General features: G+C 39.3%; 1 protein-coding gene across 1 annotated transcript; it reads left to right on the top strand.

Moving 5' to 3' along the window:
* The first annotated feature begins 3,081 nt into the window (after positions 1-3,081).
* LOC148787152 (serine/threonine-protein phosphatase 7 long form homolog) lies at positions 3,082-4,806 on the top strand. Its single transcript, XM_088883501.1, has 4 exons — positions 3,082-3,846; positions 3,932-4,138; positions 4,219-4,626; positions 4,747-4,806. Exons 1-4 carry the CDS (start codon positions 3,082-3,084, stop codon positions 4,804-4,806), a joined length of 1,440 nt encoding a protein of 479 aa, XP_088739627.1.
* The last annotated feature ends 19,339 nt before the right edge of the window (positions 4,807-24,145 follow it).

The following is a 24,145-nucleotide window of genomic DNA, read 5'->3' as shown; positions in this document are numbered from 1 at the left end:
AATTGATGATAATAAACAAGAATTCCTAGTTAGATTCCATTCAGGAAAATGGAAAGCAGCCCAAAGAAATTATGCTACGGTTGCTAAAGAAGTTCTTGCAATTGTTAAATGTGTTTTAAAGTTTCAAGATGATTTACTTAATCAAGAATTCACTATTAGGACAGATTGTTCTGCTGCTAAATTTATGTTTAATAAAGATTTTAAACATGATGTTTCTAAACAAATGTTTGCTAGATGGCAAGCACATCTTGCCCCATTTAATTTCTCCATTGAATATATTAAAGGAGAGACAAATAGTCTCCCTGATTTCCTTTCAAGAGAATATATTGATGGAAATAAATCTGGATTAATTTGATAATGAAATATTTAGAGGAATGAATATTTCCTCAACAATTCCAAATGGTTGGATTGAAGAAATGGTCATAGGAGAAAGATATTTTATGAATGGAGTTCATTGGCCTATTTACCATTGGAAATTTTGGGACGAACCAATTGAATATAAGACAAGATTAAAATGAATTCAAAAAATAATCAGAAAACGAATTGATAAAATCAATGAAGTAATTTCTGATATTCTCATACAATTTCCAGATGCAAATATCACTGCAGAAAATCGTATGAAACAACTTTGGATAGCAAATTTGCTATACCATCAGCAAATTGCTGGTCTTTATGCGGGCTAATGAATCATCTTTGTTTTTCAGGAATGCTCCCCCAAAGGGGAAGAGGAAGAAATTCCTCCTCTAATCAGAGAGGAGGTAGGTTCCGAGCCGGTGATATTGTCAGGCATGGGAATAGAGCCTTAGTAAGAGAAAATATTTCAGGAATAGGAAAATTTAATAACATCCCTGAAGAAGAGAATGAACTCTTCAAACAGTTCCTTGAATTTAAAAAGGAACATAAGAAATTAACGACTGATGAATCATCAGCCTCTTATGCAAAAATGTTGCAGGAAGATGAAGATGAATTGGTTAATTACAAATTTAGCGAACACCACGAGATAATTATACTCCTTGAAAATGATGACTTGAGGTGAGAAAATGACCCATGGTATCCAATGAAAAGGTATCTTAATGTAGCATCTTTTCCAGCAGGGTCCTATAAGCCTAGGGCACATTACGAATATATCCTTAAGGCTACTCAAAGTATTGAAATTAATCACACATTTTCTAGCAATGGGAAGGAGTTCAATTATTCCAAAGCAGTAATTAAAAAATTCATCACTGCTGTTGAATGGGGAATTAACCCCTTAGGGGAAAAAGAATACTTTCACTCAGAGTTAAAAAATACAATAAAATTGAACTACTGGGATTATGTTGAGGCGTTCAATAAGGCTTTTCTCTATGAAAATTATAAAAGAAAACATACATGGTTTTTCAAAATTTGTCCACTAGTTTTTCAACAGGAGATACCAAATTGGGTATACCAATGGTGGATAAGCTTCGGCCCATCAATTACTATTCTTCCTGAAATCTTCCAGGATTATTATACAGAATGGCTAAATTATTCGCCGAAAATAATACAGGCAGAAAAATCAAGGAAATGGATAAAAGGAATGGCTTCACTCTATTTTTTCACTGAATTCTCTATCCCATGGATCTGGAAATGGCTGCCAGAGGTAGGAATTACCCTACAGAAAATCCCTTGCATAAAAAGGAGGTTTTGTTCGAAATTCTGGAACAAGCTAATACAAATTGATCCCGAGACCAAGAAATACTATGGTCAAGAGATCATCAATGAGATGGAGGGAAAATTGCAAGAATATAAAGTTCTTGTAGAAAAGGAAGAAAATCAGGCACCCAATCCTTTTGAGCATATCTCCCAGAGAATTCTGAATAAGAAGGGGGTAATCACTAAAAATCAGATGATTGAGGAATACCTCAAGCAAATGGAAAATGATTTGAAAAAGAATCTTTCGGGAATTGCTTCTCCCATGGAGACCTCAAGCAAAAATGGGAAAAATAAATTTTCTTGTCTCGCTGGGGAAGCTCAAAATCCATTTGAAAAATCTTCTCAAGAAGAATTCCTTGACAATCTTTTTAAAGGAATCCGGGAGACACTAAAAGGAAAATCAAAAATGGACATTTCAGAATCATCTGAAGAAAAAGAAGATCACAAGCAGTCGGGATCAGAGTCGGAAGGAACTAGCTTCTCCAGACTCATGAAGAAATGAACTGACAGCATGGCAAGTCATCAAAAATTGACCGAATGACACGTGTCGAAAATGAGAGGACACTTGGCAGATGGAGGCCATGCGGACGTGAAGAATTGATTTCAAGTCCGAACCCACTGGTTATAAATAGAATCTTCTCCCCCCTTTTTCTGTAAGCCCTCGGAAGCCTTCATGTGCTGAAGCTGAGGCATTTCCACTTGTAATTTCTTTCTTTTCCCTTAGTTATAAAAACTTTTCATTTGGCATAAGAAGAAACCACCTGTAAGTTTTCTTATTTAAATTTTTGCATTCGTTATTTCCATTCTTGTTTATGTTTTTGTTAGCCTAATGCAAGGCTAAGTTGCTGCTGCTGAATTATCCAAGTATAACAGAGATAGCATGGCTATATGTATATATATATATAATATAAAAAAAAAAGAGTATTTTTCATTACTGATAAACATAAGGAGAAATTGAGGGAACTTAATGATAAGGCTCTCTGGGTCGTAGGTTTAAATTATGGGTATGAATGAGGTCGGCCTTGCCATCGCTGCCCGATTTTGCCAATTTTTATATATATATAATAATAGATATACAATATACATATATAATATATAATATATAAATATATTATGATATATAATATATAATAATATATTATACATATAAATATATTATATGTATATATAATATTATATATATAATATATATATATATATTAAAGGGGGCTGGCCGCGCGGGCCAGCCATTGATTAAGGCTGGCCTAAATTTTTTTTAATTTTTTAAAATAAAAATTTTCCCCTACCCTCATCCACCATTATAAATTGGACGGATGAAGGTGGGTGGAAACTCACTTCATCCACCAGCAAAAATTTTCACCCACCTTCATCTTATACCGTGAGTTTGTCTTCAATTTTTTTTTCACAGAAATGGATAGACGATCAGTCTACGGTCCTTGTGATAGTACTGTATTATCTCAACAAGCCCAACATAGGTCTGACGATATTCCAGATGGTGACCTAGACGCCGTACTCATTTCACGGCGTGCGGATGGTACCTTTTGGAGCTACTTTAACCAAAATAATATGTCCGAGCGTGTACAAGAAATCCTACACCAAATAGGATTTTATGGAGTTTACAGGTGCGGACGCCTTCAATTAAATCAACACCTCATCACTGCATTAGTGGAGAGGTGGCGATCGGAGACGCACACTTTTTATTTTCGTGTAGGGGAAGCCACAATTACCCTACAAGATGTACAAATAATTTGGGCACTCCCAATAGACGGCGAGCCGGTGACTGGAATTGATTTCGACCGCACAACACAACAATGGCAAGAATATTGCCTTACTTACATAGGCTTTAGCCCGGATGCAAATGTGTTGAAGGGCTCGAGATTACAGACATCGGCAATTACATCTCATTTGGCGGCAGTCGAAATTACTTATAATACTCCCCAGGCTGTCGTCGTCCAGTACGCACGTGCCGTTGCATTACTTTTATTTGGGGGATTGATGTGCCCAGATTCCTCAGGTAACTATGTCTCATTACTATATCTTTCAAAATTAGAAGATATAGAAACCGCGAGGAACTATAGTTGGGGGAGTGCTGTGCTGGCATTTTTATATCGCGAATTGTGCAATGCCAGCACAAAAGGCAAAGCGGCAATTGGTGGAGCGCTGCAATTGCTACAGGTAAAATTGACTTAAAAAGTCTTACACATTTTTCTTTTTTGCTATTGATATTCATTAATAACACATATTTGTATTGTTCGTGTAGATTTGGGCGTGGTCACGGATTACGCCACTTTGTCCTGGACTTGGTGCCCAACGGCTATTTATGGGCCAAGTGCAAATGGACAACAATCGCTGGCTCCCAGCAGCACCATATGGTGCTACTTGGAATTGTCAGCACAGTTTCACCACTACAGTTTGGGGAACTGTACGAATCATACGAGAAATTTTGGATGAGATGCAGGCGGATCAGGTAACTAAATTTTAATATTATTCGTATATTTATACCGTGAATTAAATTCATATTAATTTACATCTTTGTTTTTATTACAGTTCATATGGCAGCCGTATGACATGGACTCGGATGTCATTATAGCTTACGCCGATGAATTGAACCCCCAGTTGTGGAGGTCATCCGTTCCATTGATATTCTACGCAATAGTTGAAATGCATCGTCCCGAACGAGTTGTTCGCCAATTCGGGATGAGGCAGAATGTACCAGAATCGACGGATACCCGTGATATGAGCCTCCATCAGATTTCTCGTAAAAATCACGCGAGCGCAGATTGGTCTCTGCAACACATACAATATATCAATAGATGGCAAAGACGATATGACACGATTGTACATAGGCCACTCATTTCTAATAGAAGGGAAACAGAACGAGGTTATTGGGAGTGGTACTACAATATAACAAGAAATTTCGTGTCGTCATCTACTGATAGACGTGTGGAAAGCGGGGTACCAACGTGGAGAAGCACCTATGTTGCAAGTTGTGGTACGTTATTATATAATATTACATGTTTTATTTTATATATATTTTTAACAACACAAGGCTAATTATTTTTCTACACTTTTCAGGCAAATGAGGTGAATGCCCTTGAAACTTTATGCCGATCTAGACCACCAAATATCGAATGATATAGTCAATTGGTGGATAGATTTGAACATGGGTTACATATTATCAAGGAGGCTATAACCCAACAGCCACAACAAATTGCTTCTCCATCCGATGATGCTCCCACAACATCCCACAGGCAAAGAAGAAGTTCTAGCCGAATGTCAACTGGTTCAGTTGAACGTCATGATTTTGGGGTGGATATAGCTAGTCCTTCTACAGTATTATCCACCTCAAGATTATTACGTACCTCAACCGCCTCAAGATTATTATATGCCTCAACCATCTCAAGGTGATTGGTTTCAATCGACTCCATATATGTCAAATCAAACACAAGATTTTTCTCTTGACCTTGGTCTTGGTTTTAATCAACCATATACACAAGGATATAATATTTCACCAATTCCATTTCCATCATTTGGTGCATATCGTGACAATGTGGAGTCAAGTTCTGAAACATCAAGTCGGTTTGTTGGTGAAGAAAATGAGGCGCAAAATGAGCCAGTTCAAAATGTGGGCGAGGAAATTAGAAGACCTCGACGTCAACGCCACAGACGACATTGTGGAACGGGTGGACATTTTTTATATTTGTAATTGTATAATTTAATGTAATTTTTTACAATTGTACAAAATAAATAACTATTACATTTGTACCCTTGATTGTAATTTTTTAAGTTAATGCAATGTTAATTTTATTAATTTTGGATTTTAGTATATTGTTAAAATTAATTATATATAAATTAAATTATATAATAATAATTTAAACGAAAAAAAAAAGCAGAATTTCCCAAGTCGGGAAACAAAATCCCGACTTCAAGTCGGGATTCAGGATTCCGACTCCAAGTCGGGATTCAAAATCCCGACTTGAAGTCGGGATTTTGTTTCCCGACTTGGGAAATTTTGCATTTTTTGGCTAATATTTAATGACGAGTCGCGATTTGAAATCGCGACTCGTCATGTTTTTGTTATATATTTAAAAATAATTATGATAAAATAATTTTTTTTTTATAATAAAAAAATAATTAACTCGCCACCCTCTCATCCACCTCACCTACCTTGTCACCCACTTCCGCCGCCACGTCAGCTCCTGCCACGACACCGGTCGCCGAGAAAGTCACCGGCCGTTCACCAACACGCCGGAAAAACGCGCAAGGGGATCCAGCCGCTACAGAAATGTTCACAGCAACCTTCCGACTGCCGGCACTCATCGGTCGTCCAGAAATACCTCCGTTTCCGCCCGTCTCCGACGAAGAATCGCAAACAGCCGCCACCGTGGGGAGTTGAAACTTTGCAGCCGTCTCACCTCCATTTTCGACCGCCGTTTGCCCAGCAATGCGAGGGAGAAAGCAGCGCCTGGCCTTGAGAAGTTTCCCGGTCACTGGTCGCTCTTGCCCGCGCGCCACCATTGGCGTTGCACACCGATTTCCGCCGTCTCCAAAGCGTGAATTCCATCGGATTTGAAGGTCGCACAAGGCAGCCATGGAAGCATCATCGCCCTGGTCAATAACCCGGTTGGCAAGCTTCAAGAATTCGTCCAGATTGAAGGAGGAGGAAGACGGTCCGCCATGGTCGACCTTCGAGCTCGCGCCGCCTCCAACCTCCAGATCTGCAGTCGCGGTTTCAGCTCCCATTTCCCCTCCATTCGTCGTCGACAACCTATCTTCGCCCATGGAGACCCTTGGACTACCCTCAGCCGGCGGCAAGACGGCATTTTCAGCCGGTACCGAGAGACCCGTCTCTTCTTCTTCTCCATCGCGTGCAGCTCGGTTTTGCGAATCTCGTCCATGGCCGTCCTTCTTCCGCCAACCATTCACTGTTCCGTCAGTCTCGCCGTCGACCAGAGCCTCGCCGCCGCCGTCGCCGGCGGGAAGTGAGGAAGATGAAGCATTAGTATGTGAAAAATTAGAGAGAGAATTTTTTCTTGGGTCTATTTTTTTAGCAAGTTTTAATATAACAAGAACATTACCTTTTTATTTTGTGGTGTGGAAAACTTAGAGAAATTCTAGTCTGAATTCTCAAGTGAACAGAACGGGAGAACATAAAGGGAACAAAGCACGTTGCAGTTTTCTAAAGAAACAAAAGGTAAAGTTTCATATTATGTTTTTGTACTTTTTGTTTCATCCTCTAGCTACATGTCTAGCATGTTTACATGATTTCTATTATACTTTTGAGAAACACCGAATATCCGGGAATTTCAAAGGGAACACCCCTTTGAACCGATTTTTTAAAATTTTTTATTTCACGCTTCCATCGCATTCCCAAGTCATACCGATTCTTTCATGGGATACATTCTAAACTTGACTCTTGCTGTCAATTCTCATTTTTGCTCTCTCTCTGTATTTTGAACACAATTTTCACTTACAAATTCGTTCATCATACTTCGATTCTTAATTATGATTTACTTTTTTACACTTATTATCTCTTAAGTTCAATACTAATTTGAGAGTCGGAGTGCTAACATGTAGCTTTGTAGGTTCCGTTCCTCAAGTTCTTCTATTTGTTGGCTCAAATCCAGTACCGAAATCCAAGCTTATTGGACCCATGCTAATTTTGCACGCATCAATTGGCGCTGTATGTGGGAAACACAGAGTTAAAGGCATGAGTTTTAATAGAGATCCTTAGCAACACTGCGAATAAACAAAAGGTTATCGAGGCACCTGGCAACGATAAGGCTTTGCAAGTTGTTACAGGGACATCCCTAGCCCAGACCAGTGGAAGGTCTGCTCCACCACCTCTAGCACCAGCGCGACCACCCCCTAGAGCCGTGGGTCCTGTGCCTGACCCCCTACGGCGTAGCACTTCCTTGGATACCTCTTTGGGCGAGTTATCAACAACACTGTTGGGAGCCATTCAGCGGATAGTTTCAGCGGGTATTCGGGAGCAGGTTGCAGCGCTAGCCCCCGCCCGTACAACCATTCCTTCTGATGTGGATGTCTCCCGAAGAAGAAGCTAAAAAAGGTACCCCTGTACTTTTGCTTCCAATGGCCGAAAGGTAGGGACCTCCCCTAATGGCCCCTCTGAGATCTCCCTCGGTGACTTGCACATCAAGAGTGCCTTCTAAAGGGTCTGCAGGATATCCATTATCAGATTGCCAGGGCCCCCACAGAGAAGCAGCTAGGTGTCCTCTTCACCTGAGCTTTAATGGCTCATGAACTCCCAGCAAATTGTCGTACCCCAGCTATTGCTGAATATGATGGAACGATTGACCCTCAAAAGCATCTCTCACGGTTTGAGAATGCAGCTCTCTTACATAGGTACATGGGCGAGGTGAAATGCCATTTTCTCTTTACCACCTTCGCTTGGGCCACCCAGCAATGTTTCAACCAATTGCCCGCGGCAGCGACTGGAAGTTTCCAAGAATTTTGATCTCTTTGTTTGCACCAATTCGCTAGCAGTCAGAAGCTTCGAAAAATGGAGCTTAGTCTTTTTGTCTTGCGATAGAAGGACAATGAACCCTTGAAGGAATACTTGTAGAGATTTAATGCTACTGCATTGGAGGCGCCTTCCGCCACCCAAGAAGTGAAGGCCAATGCTTTCTCTCAAGGGCTCTTGGATGGGGATTTCTTCAAGTCCCTAGCCAAGAAGCCCGTTTCTGACAGAATCGGTATGGCCCAGGAACGTGGCGGAAGCGTGAAATAAAAAAATTAAAACGATTCAAAGGGGTGTTGTTCCCTTTGAAATTTTCGGGCGTTCGGTGTTTGTCAAAAGCATAATAATAATTATATAAACATGCTAGACAAGTGGCTAGAGGATGAAACAAAAAGCATAGAAAAAAAAATTAAAACTTTACCTTTTTGTTTCTATAGTTGAGCAGCAACATGCATTGTTTCCCTTTTCGTTCCTCTTCTATTCACTTTAGGATCCAAATTAGAACCCCTCTAATTTGTCCACACCACACTAAGAAATAGATATAGTTCTTTTTCTATTGTTAGATAGAATAAAAAACAAGAAGAATAACAACTCCAAACTAACACTATTGTTTAGTGCTTTTGGATTATTTTATGTTCTAAGTTGAATCTAATTCAATATAGAACAAAAAGGAGATTATTTTGAGAGAGAAATTCAGCAAAATTTCGTAGCTCATGTCTTGGTTATGTTGGATATATATGTAGTTTTGTATATTACATACAATTAAATTCAAAATTCAATAACAACTAAGTTTGCCACCAAGGTAACCTATACACGGACATACATATAACCTCCAATCAAGATGAGATAACCACTCCGTCATGTTCATCATTGTGAGGAGTTTCAACTCCTTCTTAACTTGCTCCAATCTCCCTCAAATGAGCTTGGACTTCAAGTTGCATCGGGCCACATTTAATCAAATTAAATTAAGCCTAATCAGAGCCCATTGGATAATAACTAATTAAATTAATTTTAAATCAATAAAGTCCAAAGATACATTTAATATAATTAAATAAACATAAGCCCAAATACTGATTAATTGATCCATTCAATTAATTAAGCCAAACTTAATAAATTAATTTAAAGGTGTTAACCCCAAAATTAATTAATCGAATTAATTAATTCTTGAGCCATCCATCAAATGGATTATTAAATAAATGATTCAATGATTTATATATTCTCCTTAAATTAATTGAATCCAATTAAATTAATTCAATTTTTTTAAAATTAATTCCATCAATTTCATAGTGATTTGTGTGTGACTCTTTAGGTTCACCCTCAACTAGACTTGGGTATTGTGTCCACCACAAATAATTAATTAAATATAATTTCATTAATTATTTTCAATTAACCACTAATTGAAAACGTCCTTCACCATGGGTGACCGTCTAGCAACGGTCCATGGCACTAGAGACTAGGTGAATGTTGGTGTGAATATTTAGGCTCTCGAGTTCCATACAGGTAGGGTCCTTCCGTCGAGCATCTCTCGACCGTAATTTAGGGCATGAAATTGGGCGTCGGTTCCCATCTTAGGCTAGACAACTATGCGAAATACTTGAGATGCGTTGACTTTATTGATCGATAAAGGAAACCATTTCCTATTCGACCAATCACTATGGCCAAAGACTTAGAGAGTCTAAACCATCTTAGAGTGCATAGGAGATATATCCATCATATACTAATATGGGAAGGATTCTATCTTGAAGTCCGTCCTCACTACATACTCCAACTACACTAGACAAGGCTTATAATGACCACATAAGAGATACAGTCATCTCTCGCCAGATCCAAGATATAGCCATCATATACATGCGACTGCCATGATTCCTCAAGTTCAAGGACTAATCCTGTACTATCGAAGCTGAGAATTCAAGTCATACCGACCAAGCCTCCAAGGCTTCCCGCGAGTCATTTCAATCATTTAACAACCTTGTCAACTAATCCACTAAAATTTCATAGACATCACATGTCTGTCATCGATGAAACACAGCACTCGTCCAATGAATTCAATACTTACTGCAAGTTTCTATAGGAATCTCGATACTCAGTCTCGAGGTCCACGACTTGGAATGTTTCTGACCAACCCTTAGAAGTTGGTTTCATAGTTCTCATCCAATGCGCAGCGCAACTATATGGGTTATTCAATTGGTCTATAGGTATTAATTGTGATGTTAAAACACCATTCAACGTAAATGGTAAGCACAACAAACATATGGTGGCACAAATGATGCTTACTACATTCATCAAGATAATATCACATTCATAAAGATTGCTAAATAGTTCTAAAACCGCCAATCTAATTGGCTTTTTGGTCACCAATTCTAACCGTTTCCATGTTTGACGCCTCCTAGCTCGTGCTACAACATACATTAACATAGAGGACCCCCAAGCTGCTAAGAGAGAAAGTTGTGGAGAAAAAGGAAAGGAGGGAGGCCCCTTCCAAAAAGTCTCGAACTGATTTCCGGGATAAGAAGCCACCTTTCCAGAGAGTAAATGCAGTATACACCTCGTTGACTGTACCTATTACCGAAGCTCTCATGGCGGTAGAAGGAAAATATCTATTAGCTCATCCCAAATCATGGAAGGATGGTCCCCAACATCCCAAGTCTGATAAATTTTGCAGCTTTCACAATTACAATTGTCATGTCCTCGAAGAATGTCGGCATCTAAAGAACGAGATTGAAACGCTTTTCTAAAATAGATATTTGTAGGAGTATGCATGTCGGGAGAAAGCTCGAGGGACAGGACTATATCAAAATCAAGAGATTGATAAAGCAAAGAAGGAAAAAATTTCTAGTCCCGAACCTCTCCCGAAAGAAGGGCACAAGATTGTGTGTAGGAAAAGGGTTGAGACTAATGATCCCCCCCCTCCCCCGTAAAGGATTCATACGAATGATTGCAGGAGGCCGCAGTGGAGGTGGCTCCTACAATGCTAGGAAAGCGCAAGTAAGGGAAACACATGGCATAACCATGAAGGAGGTGCTGGATGTAGAGGTGATGGAGGACACCCCCTCATCCAGTTCGGGAGAGCAAAAACGATCAGGACTTAAAAACTCCTACAATGACACTTTGTTCATCACAACATTATTGGCGAATTTTGAAGTAGGGTGCATTTTCATAGATTCGGAAAGCTCTGCAGACATTATTCGAGGAGGCATATGATCAGATGCAGTTGGGGGACACCTCTTGAAAAAGGTGAATCCCTCCCTATATGGTTTCAAGAAGAAGTAGTACATCCACGAGGCATGATCTCACTCCCATTAACGCTAGGAAGCGGATCCAACTGAAAGAGTTGTCTCCTAAAATTCTTGGTGGTGGACACACCCTCCGTCTACAATGCTATTTTGAGGAGGTGTACAATTGATGCATTTCAAGCAGTAATCTCCAGCTATCATATGAAAATTAAATTTCCTACAGCAATTGGTGTAGGAGAAGTGTAGGGGGATCCCTTCCAATCACGCAAATGCTATGTTGAGGCTGTACGCAAAGGAGAAAAGAGGAACACAGATGAGGCGTCTAAGAAGGCATCCCCACACAAGGAAGGATACCATCAAATTATGCTGGCTCCCAAAGATCGCAAAAGGGTCAATTTCATCACTTCGTTGGCACATTCTGCTACGTAGTTATGCCATTTGCTTGAAACTTGCAAGAGATACCTACCAACATTTGATGAAGAAGATATTTTGACCACAAATAGGGAGGAATGTCGAAGTTTATGTGGACGACATGTTAGTAAAAAGTAAGGAGGCTAGAAAACACATTATGGACTTAGAAGAAACACTTTCCGTCATGAGGAAATATCGATAGAAGCTTAGTCCAGAAATATGTGCATTTAAGGTGCAAGGACCACGTTTCCTTGGATTCATGGTAACCCAAAGAGGAAGGCCAACCCCATCAAGATTATATCCATCATAGACATGAAGGCACCAATCAATTTTAACGAATTAAAAGACTGATTGGGAGGATAGTCGCGCTTAGTCGCTTTATTTCCAAGGGAGTAAAAGAGTTTATCTTTCTTTAAAGTATTAAGGAAAGCAAAAAATTCTAAGTGGGATGCCACATGTCAACAATCCTTCGAAGAACTCAAAAACTATCTAGCAGGGCTCCCCTATTGGTGAAATCGATACCAGGGAATAACCTCTATTTATATCTTTCAGCCACCCCCCAAGTTGTCAGTTTTGTCCTCATTCGTGAGGATGGAGAAAAGCAAATGCCCATCTATTATGTTAGTAAAGTACTCAACAGAGCAGAAGGGAGGTATACTTTGATCGAGAAAATGGCTCTTGCACTAGTAATCATAACTAGAAGGTTGCACCCTTATTTACTGTAACATCCTATTAGAGTGAAGACAAACTTACTGTTGAAGCAAACCTTAGGCAAACCTGACACTTCTGGACACCTAGCGAAGTGGGCTTTGGAATTAAGCGAATATGACATTTCATACTTGCCACTAACAACCATCAAAGCTCAAGCGCTGGCCGATTTCATATCCGAAATGGTTGGAGCACCTATGGACGACACCTCCAAGGTTGAAAAATGGCTGCTACATGTGGATGGATCATCCATGATTCAAGGCAGTAGTGAAGGTGTAGTCATCACTTCACTGCACGGAGAAGATTTAGAGTTTGCTACCAAATTTGGAGTCAACACCTCCAACAATGAAGCAAAATAATAGGCACTCGTAATAGCCATGATGATGGCTCACAAAGTAGGAGCTAGACGCCTCGTGGTTTACTCAGATTCGCAATTGATACTCAAGGAGGTGGAAGGCATATATGAAGCCAAAGAACAAAACATGATACAGTACTTACACCAGATAGCAGAGCTAAAAACAGGTTTGGAAAGTTTTCAACTCATTCAAATCCCAGGGGAATAAATGGCAAAGCAGATTGTCTTACCGAGCTTGCTAGTTACTTAGAAGTTTGCAGGACCAGGCACATTACTATAGAACACCTCCATAAACCGACGGCTCCCCTAAGTGTCCAAGCAATATCTCCAATAGAAGATTGGGGATACCCATGATTTGATGGTTGGAAGAGGGACACCTCCCCAGCAATAGGTGGGATGCAACCAAGCTCAAAGTTCGAGCCACTCGTTTCCTACTACAAGGCAGGGTCCTCTATAAGAAATGCTTCACGCATTCTTTGCTCCGTTGCTTGTCCCAGCTAGAGGGAATACACGTTCTTAAAAAAAATACATAGTGGTTGTTGTGGAGCACATGCTGGAATATGGTCATTGGCTAACAAGGCTTTACAAGCTGGGTACTTTTGGCCCACTATAAAACAAGATGCCCAACAATTGGTGAACAAATTCGATAAATGTCAAAAGCATTCTTCTCTTATACATCAACCTGCGGAACCTCTCACCACCATGATATCACCTTGCCCTTTCGCACAATGGGGAATGCACATTTTCGGACCTTTTTCCTTGGCCCCGGCCAAAGAAAATTGCTCTTGGTAGCTATTGATTACTTTATCAAGTGAGTGGAAATAGTGCTACTCGCTTGTATCACAAAAGGAGAAGTGATGAAGTTCATATGGAAAAATATCATCTGCTATTTCGGGCTACCTCGAGAGATAATCTCAGCAATGGCCGGAAATTCCAAGGTCGAATAATACAAGAATGGTGTAAAGCCTTGTATATCAAACAAAGCTTCACATCGTTGTCACATCTCCAGTCCAACAGACAAGTGGAGGTCACCAACTATATCCTCGTACAAGGGATTAAAAGGAGATTGGAGCGAGTTGGGGGAAATTGGATTGAAGAGCTAACCATTGTTTTGTGGGCTTACAGAACAACTCTTGAGGATATACAAAGGGGAGCCCTTTTACTTTGGTTTATGGAACTCAAGCCGTCATCCCCGCATAATTGGGGATGCCCTCTCATAGAGTCATGCTCTTTTTTGAAGAACGTAATTCGGAGCTTTTGAAAGAAAACTTGGATCTCATTGAAAAATTAAAGAAAAAATCTTTCATTCGCATACAAAGATACAAGAATACCATGATTAATGCTCACAACATAAGGGCGAAGACCTTCCAAGTAGGAGAGTTAGTATTATGGAGGGTGGATACCTTGAAACCGATACGAAAACTAGATCCTACTTGTGAAGGACCTTACAAGGTCACAAGAGTAATAGGATGAGGAGCATATGAGTTAGAAGATCTCAAGGGATGCCCCCTATTAAGGATCGAGTAGATTGGCCCGAACGCATGAGCGAAAGTGGTAACATAAAATGGATACAATAATATAAATTAAAGAATTAAACAGCGAGTCCAAGTACCCTTGGAGTTCTTAGGCGTGCGATGTAGAATAAACATGAAATAATTACATAAAACGTGCTGAGGTAACAAGATAAAGAAACCAAAAAAGGAACCAAGGGATGAAATTTTACCTTTGTCGGAATCCAGCTACTTTAAACGTCCACGTGAGGCTCCAACACAGGAACCCTCTAATTCGTCCACACCATATTGGTACTTGAATCTCAATTTTTTCTTTGCAAGAAGAAAACAAGAGAAAAGAACTCCAAGAATTGGAGAGAGAAAGGAAGAGGAGAGAGAGAGAGACTAAGGAATTAAAAGTTTTGTGTCGTGTAATTGTGTAATAATATTATTCCCAATAATATTATAAATAATAATATATATATACCTTGTATAGATGTATATAAATGTGTCTAGGTACATTTATCCATCTACAAGGTAAGTCTTCTTAATTCCAAATCAAAAGATGACTAAAATTGTAATTTGCTATGCTTCCATAGAATTTTCTAATGTGCTCAATTAGGGGTGTGTTAGTCGATTTTTTTGACTAAAAATACAAGGCGAAATAAACTTTTATTTAAATTCAATTTCAATAAAAAATTCACCCAATTGAGCGCAATATGTATTTAATCCAATTAAATACATAAGTCCACATTGTTATCATTAATTAATAAGGTCCAACTTGTTAAATAATAAGGACAAGCCCAACATAAATTAATCCCATTAATTTGTCCTTGGGCCTTCCATCCTATGGATCTCTCATGTGCAAGTAATCCAATTACTTACGGAATTAATTCCTTGTCCTTTCGGTGATTTGAGTGTGACTCTTTAAGTTGACCCTTCAGTTAGACTTGGGCTAGTGTCTAAACTATTATTAATTAAATTAACTTAATTAGTAATTCTTGATTAACCCTTAATCATGAAAGCCGGTCATCATGGGTGTCCGTTTAACAACTGTCCATGGCACTATAGACTAGGTGAATGTCCGTGTGAACATTTAGGCTCTCGAGTCCATACAGGTATCGTCCTTCCCTATACCGTTTTCCGACCTTAGTTTAGGGCATAAAATTTTTGTGTCGGTTCCCATCCTAGACAAGGTATCTATGCTTTAATACTTGAGACCACAATACACTTAATTGATCGACATAGAAACCTCTTTTCCTACTCGAACAACCACTAAGGCCATAGGTTCGTAAAGCATGAGCGCGTCTCCATGTCTATAGGAGATACCTCTATCAAATACTGATAGAGGACAAATCCTCTTCTTAGAGCTCACCGTCCTCGCTACATACTGCAACTGCACTAGACGAAGCTTATGATGATCATGTCTGCGATACAGTCACCTCTCCCACACATCCAAGATACAGTCATCGTATGCACATGACTGTCGTGATTCCTCAAGTCTGAGGACTACTTTCGTACTATTGGAGCCAGGGATTCAAGTCATACGAACCAAACCACCAAGGCATCCATATGACGATCCCCGCAAGTCAGTTCAGTTAATTCGACATCTTTTCAATCAACCCACTAAGATCGCTTAGACATTCTACGTCTGTCACTGATGAAACAGGGTACTCATCAATCGAATGCTACTCTTATTGCAAGTCTCCATAGGACTCTCGAGGTCCTCGACTTGAAATATTTCAGATCCAACCTCATGGCAGTTGATTTCATGACCGCCATCCAATGCGTGCCCCAACTATACGGTTGCCAATTGGTCTGTGGGCTTTATTGTGATATTCAAGCAGATGCAAACATACAAAATGAGAACAACAAAGTAAATGGCAAATAAGCGAAGACTCATTTTTTCACTTAAAATAATATTACATGATATCGAGTATTTGTCATAACAGAATACATCCAGGCCAATCTAATTGGCTTTTTGGTCATGTATCCTAACACCCTGCTATGTCCTTGGAACATACACAATCTTGAAAAATATTATGCATAACGAAGGACGTCTTACTCAAAGAATAAGTCCTCTTGAAGGACGTCTCCCTCAGAGAATAATCTCCCGAAGGATGTCTTGCTCAAAGATATGACTTCTTCCATTTTTACATGTTGAGGCAAGGCATAAAACAATACAAGAATAAGCCCTACTAAAGATCATACAGGCATCCATCATCAAGGGAGCCCCGGGTCCCCCATTCTAAGCCCTCATACGCCTCTCATTCACTTCTTTTTACATAGATACATTTCACAATATAATATGAATAGTAGTTTTAATCTTGAGAATACAAGATGTCGGAAATTCAAGGGGGCAGCCCCCATGAAATATACCCCTCATATTATGTCACTCCACCCAGGTGTAGATACTTCATTAGTCCGGAAACCAACACAAATTCCATGAAAAACATCAAGCATGCAGTGAAGCAGAAAATGAAGATCATCGCATTACGGCCCGACCTAAAACATAGGCGGGGGTAGAACAAAACAACATCTAATAGAAAGAAATAAATTGTTCATCCCCATTTCAGAGGAAGCAGAATAAAAAAGGTAAATTGTTCCAAAGACAAGAAGACGGGGGTCAAGTACATCTTTATTTTTCCTTCCCACAAGTGGGGTCTTCAGCCTGACCTTTAGAGGGAAGGGCATCTAAAGGGGCAATAGCGGGCTCTTCATCCGTAGATAAAGGGTTACCTTTTTCCTTTGGCTCCAAGGCTCCTTCATTTGGGACGTGTCCCTCTACAAAATCAATTGCTAGTTCGGGGGGGGGGGGGGGGGGGGGGACTCGCCACTTCGGCCTCAGCCTCTCCCAATATGTTGTCTAATTCTCCTTTTGCTAAAGCTCCCTTGAGTTAATTTGAAATAAAGTAGAATTATGTTTAATTGAAGGAAGAAAGAAACTACCTATTTCAGGGAGAAGGGTGCCGCTTAGTGGAACTGGAGGCTCAGCAAAGGGTTTGGGGCATTATCCATGCAGCCCCAAAATCAAGAAAGGAAGGCTCTTCCCTAGTTGGGGGGTACTCCTCAGCTACGAATTGTTCCTTGCAAGCCACAAATCCGTATTCAAAAAATGGTACCGCTATTTTGTCCACCTCCTACGATTATCCATGCTTTCTTGAATTCCTCGAGACAGCTGGCCCAATAGCTTTCCAGATAATGTGGATCATTATCAGTATTAGGGAAACAACTGTAGCCTTTTTGAGGGCCGCCTTATGGCCAGCAAGTTCCTTTTGAAACTTCTTTAGGTCTTTTTCCAGTTGCTGGCAGCGATTCGTGGATTCTTTCTTGGCCTTCTTGAGCTTGGCGTTCTCAGCTCCCAGGCGCTCCACCTTCTCCTCCTATTTTCGCCTCTGGGCCTCACTTTGGGTGATAGGGGAGACTCCTAGGGTTGGGAAAAGAGCTCCTCACATATGAAGACCCTTTGCAAATAAAAACTTTCATCAAAAAAGTGGCACAAAGAAAACAGTTAAAACAAGAGGAAGTACCTTGAGCAAATATGAAGCACCTATACGCTCCAACTCTTCTTGGGGCATAGGTGACAATAGATGTTTGTCCTCTGAAAATAGCACCCCCTCATGAGTTCAGAAACCAAGGGAGAATTATTCCCTCTCTCCTACTCCAGAGACTAATGGGTATGCAAGCAGCTAGGTGCAAGAAAAATTGAGGGGAATACTCTTTTCATCTTGTAGGCGGAGACCCAAAAGGAGGTCTTGTGGAACTAGCTGGGGAGGCACCTAGAGAACTCATCCTAGCCTTTTTAGAGGAGCCTCTAGGTGTAGCCTCTAGTGAAAGAGAGGCAGGATGCTTCCCTTTCGACTCATTAGAAGAAGGGGTTCCCCTAGGGGATTTGGAAAGTCTTCCCAACGCGGTCTCGAGAAGCATGATCGCGCATTAACTTTCTGAACATGATGTTTGTTGTTCAAGAAAATTATGCAAATTATGATCAAGAATAAAAAGAACAAATCAAAGCACAAAGGGAAATATAAAGTACCAAGGGAGTCCCCTAAGTGCTCCACCTTAGGACTCAAGCTAAAATGACACAGAAGTCTTTCACCAATTAGGGACCGAAAATCATAAGGGTCCTCGTTTAAAATATCCAGTAAAGAAGACAAAGCAAAAGTTCTCTCCCCAACATGTAGGTAAGGTGAGCCTCCTAAAATCCAACAATTAAGAAAGGTCCATCGACGAGAAGGTAGGACAAAAGAGAAACTCTGCTTCCAATTCTTTAAAGGATTTGGAGCAGACACAAAAGACACACCAGGACACGGAATAATAACGAAGAAACCCATTTCAACCCATTTCAAGCGTAGCACTGAGAAAAGATATTACCAGTAACAGAAAACTCATGGAAACGGAAAATCATAAAGAAACTAACCAACATTTTAAAAGAGTTAGGAACCAGCTAATTTAAAGGCACCTGAAAAAGGAGGGCAACATTAGAGAGAAAGAAGGGATAGAAAAAAACAAACCCAATAGTATCTGAGCAGAAAAGAAACACAAGCAGTTGGGAGAGGGAGAATGGGGGCAACTCCTAGGGGGAAGGGTATAAATAGTGAAGGCAGGAGGGATGTGGAATTTGTGCATCAATTGGTCTACACCAGGGGTTTTGAGACTAGAAGCCCCTTATCTATTAAAGATTGGGGGACCTCCCTCTCCTCTTCCCTAGGAGAGGATCCTTCCCTTCATTCCCCCTGTCTCATCGTCCTCATCTATGAGACGGCGAGTTGTCGTTGCTGCCTCTCGTAGATTTCGCCTCTGACCACTAGAAGGTTCAGACAAGTTGCGGCCTGTCTTCTTCGAAGTAGCCCTCTGATGGATCATCGTCTGGGAGGACCTCCTTAACAAAACGGATAGACTCATCCAAAGACGCCATAGAAGGAAACTAAGACGAAAACTTTTCAAAATAGTTGGAGAAGGAAGGAAATACTACAGATTTTTGAAAGAAGAAACCCTAGTTCTGCAAGAAGGAAGGGAGGAAGGAAGACGGAAAGAAATAGGGTTAATTCAAGAATGTGGGAGAGGAAGTTAAGCCCACGTCCCTCATAACCGTCTTTGATTGGGAAGTTTCATAACAGTGTAGAAGCGTGAAAGGGGGCGGTTATCAAACCCTCCTAATACTAGTAATCATGGTGGCTAGGCAAAAACCTAGTCGTATTCCCTCAAATGACAGACGCCAGGACATAGGGATACAGATTTTAGAAAAAGACAAAAGGCAAGGAAAGGAGAGTAGGAGGAGGGGGCGCCTTGAACTCCTGGCCTGCTAAGATAAGGGGGCTCCTTCCTCCAACGTAAGAAGGACTCCTACTCTAAGAAGGAGTTAAGGGTATCCCTCCTCCTTAGAGTAGGGGAGAATTAAATGATGCATATAGCCCAAGGATGTCTAGCCCACAGAAGGCCCTAGGACCCCCCATAGACCATCAAACAACCCATGAAGGGAGGCACAACCTAAGATATTCAAGGACCCGCCTAAAAACATGGCCCAACCAGTGACAGCTGGCCCAAGATCCATGTTTAAATGCCCCTACAGGGCACACATGCCATATACTTGGACCACCAAGTGTACCCTCTAGCCAACATGGAAGACACGTGTGAAGAGGATGTTCCTCAAGGACTCAGACTCTTGGATAAGAAGGATTCTCTATAGATTAAAGAGTCTTCATCGGTGAAGGATCCCTTTAACGTGGAAGTTTACCCATACTAGTAAGATCAATAAAGGATGAGAACAGATTGTGGCCTATCCAAACAGCTTCTATCCATTTCACCTCAAAATAGAGCGCACGTGCAGACTCCCACCAAAGGGGGAATTCCCCCTATAAATACAGTTTGATCCCCATGCGGGGATACCTTCTAGATTTGAACTCTTAGTGTCGATTCTCATTTTTGCACTTTCTCTGCATTTTGAACACGATTTCTCTTATGATCGCTCATCATACTTAAATTCTTAATTATGATTTACTTTTTTATGCTTATTATCTTTTAAATTCGATACTAACTTAAGAGTCAGAGTGCAAACGTGTTGTTTTGTAGGTTCCGTTCATCAAGTTCTTTTATTTGTTGACGCAAATCCAGTACCAAAATTCATATTTATTGGATCCATGCTAATTTCTCAATCATCAATATTATTTGCACGTACTGATAAGTAATGGTATTGCCTTCCTGATAAATCAAATTTGTTCATTTTGGATTAAAAAAGATTATGGTCGAATTCAGGGTTAGTACTTTTCATATTTGGAGGGGTCAAATGACTATATATGTTTGAGGGGATAAATTATGGTTGTTCATCTCTTTTATTTTTCTAACTATGTCAATGATTTCATACTATAAATTATATTCTTCAATATTTAGGGGGGAAAACTCGATAAATTAAATTTATGACATCATCAATTTATAACTTATCAATATTTTTATGTAAAACAAATGTTGATTATATAAGATCGAAATACTCTTATTTAATTCTACAAATTATAAGAAATTATAGTTAAATTAGTATGGTTTTTAATAGGGCTTCATTGTCTTCATTAATTAATAAGGCCCAAGTTGTCAAATAATAAGGACAAGCTCAATATAAATTAATTTCATTAATTTATCCTTGGGCTTTCCATCCAATGGAACTCTCATTTGTAAGTAATCTAATTATTTGTGCAATTAATTCTAAATTAACTCCTTGTTCCTTTTCGGTGATTTGTGTGTGATTCTTTAGGTTCACCTTTTAGCTAGACTTGGGCTAGTGTCTAACACTATTATTAATTAAATCTAATTTAATCAAGAAAGCCCATTACCATGGGTGGCCGTCTAGCAAAGGTCCATAGTACTAGAGATTAAGTGAATTTTCGTGTGAATATTTAGGCTCTCGAGTAAATACGAGTATGGCCCTTCCGTCTACCGTCTCCTAGTCATGGTCTAGGGCATGGAATTAGGTTCTGATTCTCACCCTAGACTAGGCGTCTATGCTTAATACGTGAGATCGCGTTAAGCCAAGTTTCTCGATATAGGAAACTCTTTTTTCTATTCCATCAACGGCTCTGGCCACAGGTTCATAAAGCGTGAATGCATCTCCAAGTGCATAGAAAATACCTCTGTCATATACTGACAGGAGAAGGATCCTCTTCTTGAAACTCATCATCCTCGCTACATCCTCCGACTGCACTGGACAAGGCTTATGATGATCATGTCTATGACATAATCACCTCTTGCACAGATCCAAGATATAGTCATCTTATGCACGTGACTGCCATGATTCCTCAGATTTGAGGACTACTCCCATATTATCGACACAGAGACTAGAGTCATACTGACCAAGCCTCAAAGGATTCAATATGATGATCCCCGCGAATCAGTTCAGTCAGTTGACCACCTTATCAATGAACCCACTAAAATTGCATAGACATCCAACATGTATCGTTGATGGAACACAGAACTCATCCAATGAAGCAATGCTCAGTGCAAGTCTCAATAGGACTCTCGATGCCCAGTCTCGAGGTCCTCAAAGGAACGCTTCAGATCCAACCTTTAGGCAGTTGGTTTCATGACCACCATCCAATGTGCGGCCCAACTGCATAGTTGCTAATTGGTCTGTGGGCTTTGTTGTGATGTTCAAGCAGATGCAAACATACAGATTGAGCACAATAAAGTAAATGCCAAATAAGAGAATACTCTTCTTATTCACTTAACATAATATTACATAATGTCGATTAATTTTTAGAATAGAATACATCCAAAACTGCAAATTAATTGGCTTTTTGGTCACCTATTCCAACAGTTCTTGTCTACCCAAATCTTTTTGGGGTGAGGCTGTGTTAACTGGTGAATACTTAATCAATAGGTCTCTTTTCTATTCCTTTATCTGGTAAAATTCCTGAATCTGTGTGGACTGATAAAGAAGTTGATATTTCTTCCTTATGTGTTTTTTGTTGTTGTACTTTCGTGCTTCAAAATTCTGATATACTTGATCCCCATTCCCAAAAATGTATTTTTATTAGTTATCTTGAAGGAGTAAAAGGATATAGGCTATGACTTAAAAGCCAACTAGGTTTTAAAGTTATTATAAGTAGAGATGTTGTTTTCAATGAATCTGCAAATGTCATGTCTTGTTAACTTAAATAAGAAAGGTAAAGAATTTGACATAGAATCTACCTTTAATAAGGTGGAGAAATTTACTGAGGATAACATACAGGAGGGAGGATTAGAGTAGGAAGAAAATCAACAAGATCAACAAATTTCTGAATTAAGTAATGAATCTTCTGAAACTTATGATTTGGAAAATAGCTTAGAACACTACCAATTGGCTAGGGATAGATCTACAAGTGAATCTAGGATTCCCTTTAGGTATAAAGATTTTCATGTTGCACTAAGTGTTGAAAACTGTGAACGAAATATAGTTGAAGAAGCTTTAAGATCTGAAAACTCTAAATAATGGTCAGAATAATGGTTGAATGCTATGGAAGAAGAAATGAAATCCTTATGTGATAACAAAACTTAGACTCTTCTACCTAATCCTAAAAACTATTTTATGGTAGACTGTAAATGGATTTTCAAAATAAAATAAGAAAATAATTCAAATCGTTTTAAAGCAAGACTTGTAGCGAAAGGATTTACCCAAAAAGAAGGTGTAGTTGAAATCTTTTCACCTATTGTGAAATTTACTACTGTGAGAATTATGCTTGCTCTTATTGCTCATTCTGATTGGAATATTAAACAAATGGATGTCAAAATTGCTTTCTTATATGGTGATTTAGAAGAACAGATTTATATGCAACAACCCACTGGTTTACTTAATAAATCTAAACCAGATCATGTTTGCCTATTGAAAATATCTTTATATGGTTTGAAACAATTACCTAGGCAGTGGAATAAAAAGTATGACTTGTTTATTTATTCTCTAAATTTCAAAAGAAGTAATTATGACCATTGTTCTTTATGTTAAATATGACCATAATATTCCTGTATTTCTTCTTCTATATGATGATGACATGTTAATTGCAAGTCCTAGTCTTGAACATTTTAAAAATCTACAGAAAAGTTTGTGCAAAAACTTTGAAATGAAAGACCTAGGTGAAGCCAAGAATATCTTAGGAATGCGTATTCAAAGGAATAGGAAGAATTCAACAATCTTTTTAAATAAAAAATCGTATGTCCAAACAATTCTAAAAAAAAAATCTATGGAAATTCAAAACCTTCTTCCAATCCTCTTGCATCACATTTTCAACTAAGTAAGGAACAATGTCTTAAAACCAAAATTAAAAAAGAAAAAATGGATAAAATTCCCTAGTTGAATGATATTGGCTCCATTATGTATCTTATGTTCGCACTCGCCCAGACATGACATATGCTATTAGTTGTCTTAGTAGGTACATGTCTAATGCAGGTCTTCCCCATTGGGAAACTCTTAAATGGTTGCTTAGATATTTGAATGGGTCTGTTAAATCTGGTATATCTTTTTCTAAATATGCTAGAGGTGCTAACTTGATTGGTTGTGTAGATTCTAATTATACAAATGATAGAGATAGTAGAAAGTCTACCACCTCCTATGTCTTTACTTTATGTGGTGCATGGATGTGTTGAAAATTCCAATTATAACATATTATTGCATTATCAACCACTGAAGCAGAATACATAGCCACCACTGAGGCTTTTAAAGACGCCATTTGCCTTGAGGGATTGATAGAGGAAATTTGTTTCTTGAAAGAAAAAGATATTGTTTACTCTGATAGACAATCTTCTATCCAATTTTGCCAAAATTCAGTATTCATGA

This window comes from Sesamum indicum, linkage group LG8 (genome assembly GCF_026168435.1).
Source record: "Sesamum indicum cultivar Baizhima isolate 11 linkage group LG8, ASM2616843v1, whole genome shotgun sequence".
In the NCBI taxonomy this organism is placed as follows: domain Eukaryota; kingdom Viridiplantae; phylum Streptophyta; class Magnoliopsida; order Lamiales; family Pedaliaceae; genus Sesamum; species Sesamum indicum.
The sequence above is the reverse complement of the archived record's forward strand: the minus strand, read 5'-3'. Positions and strand labels throughout refer to the sequence as shown.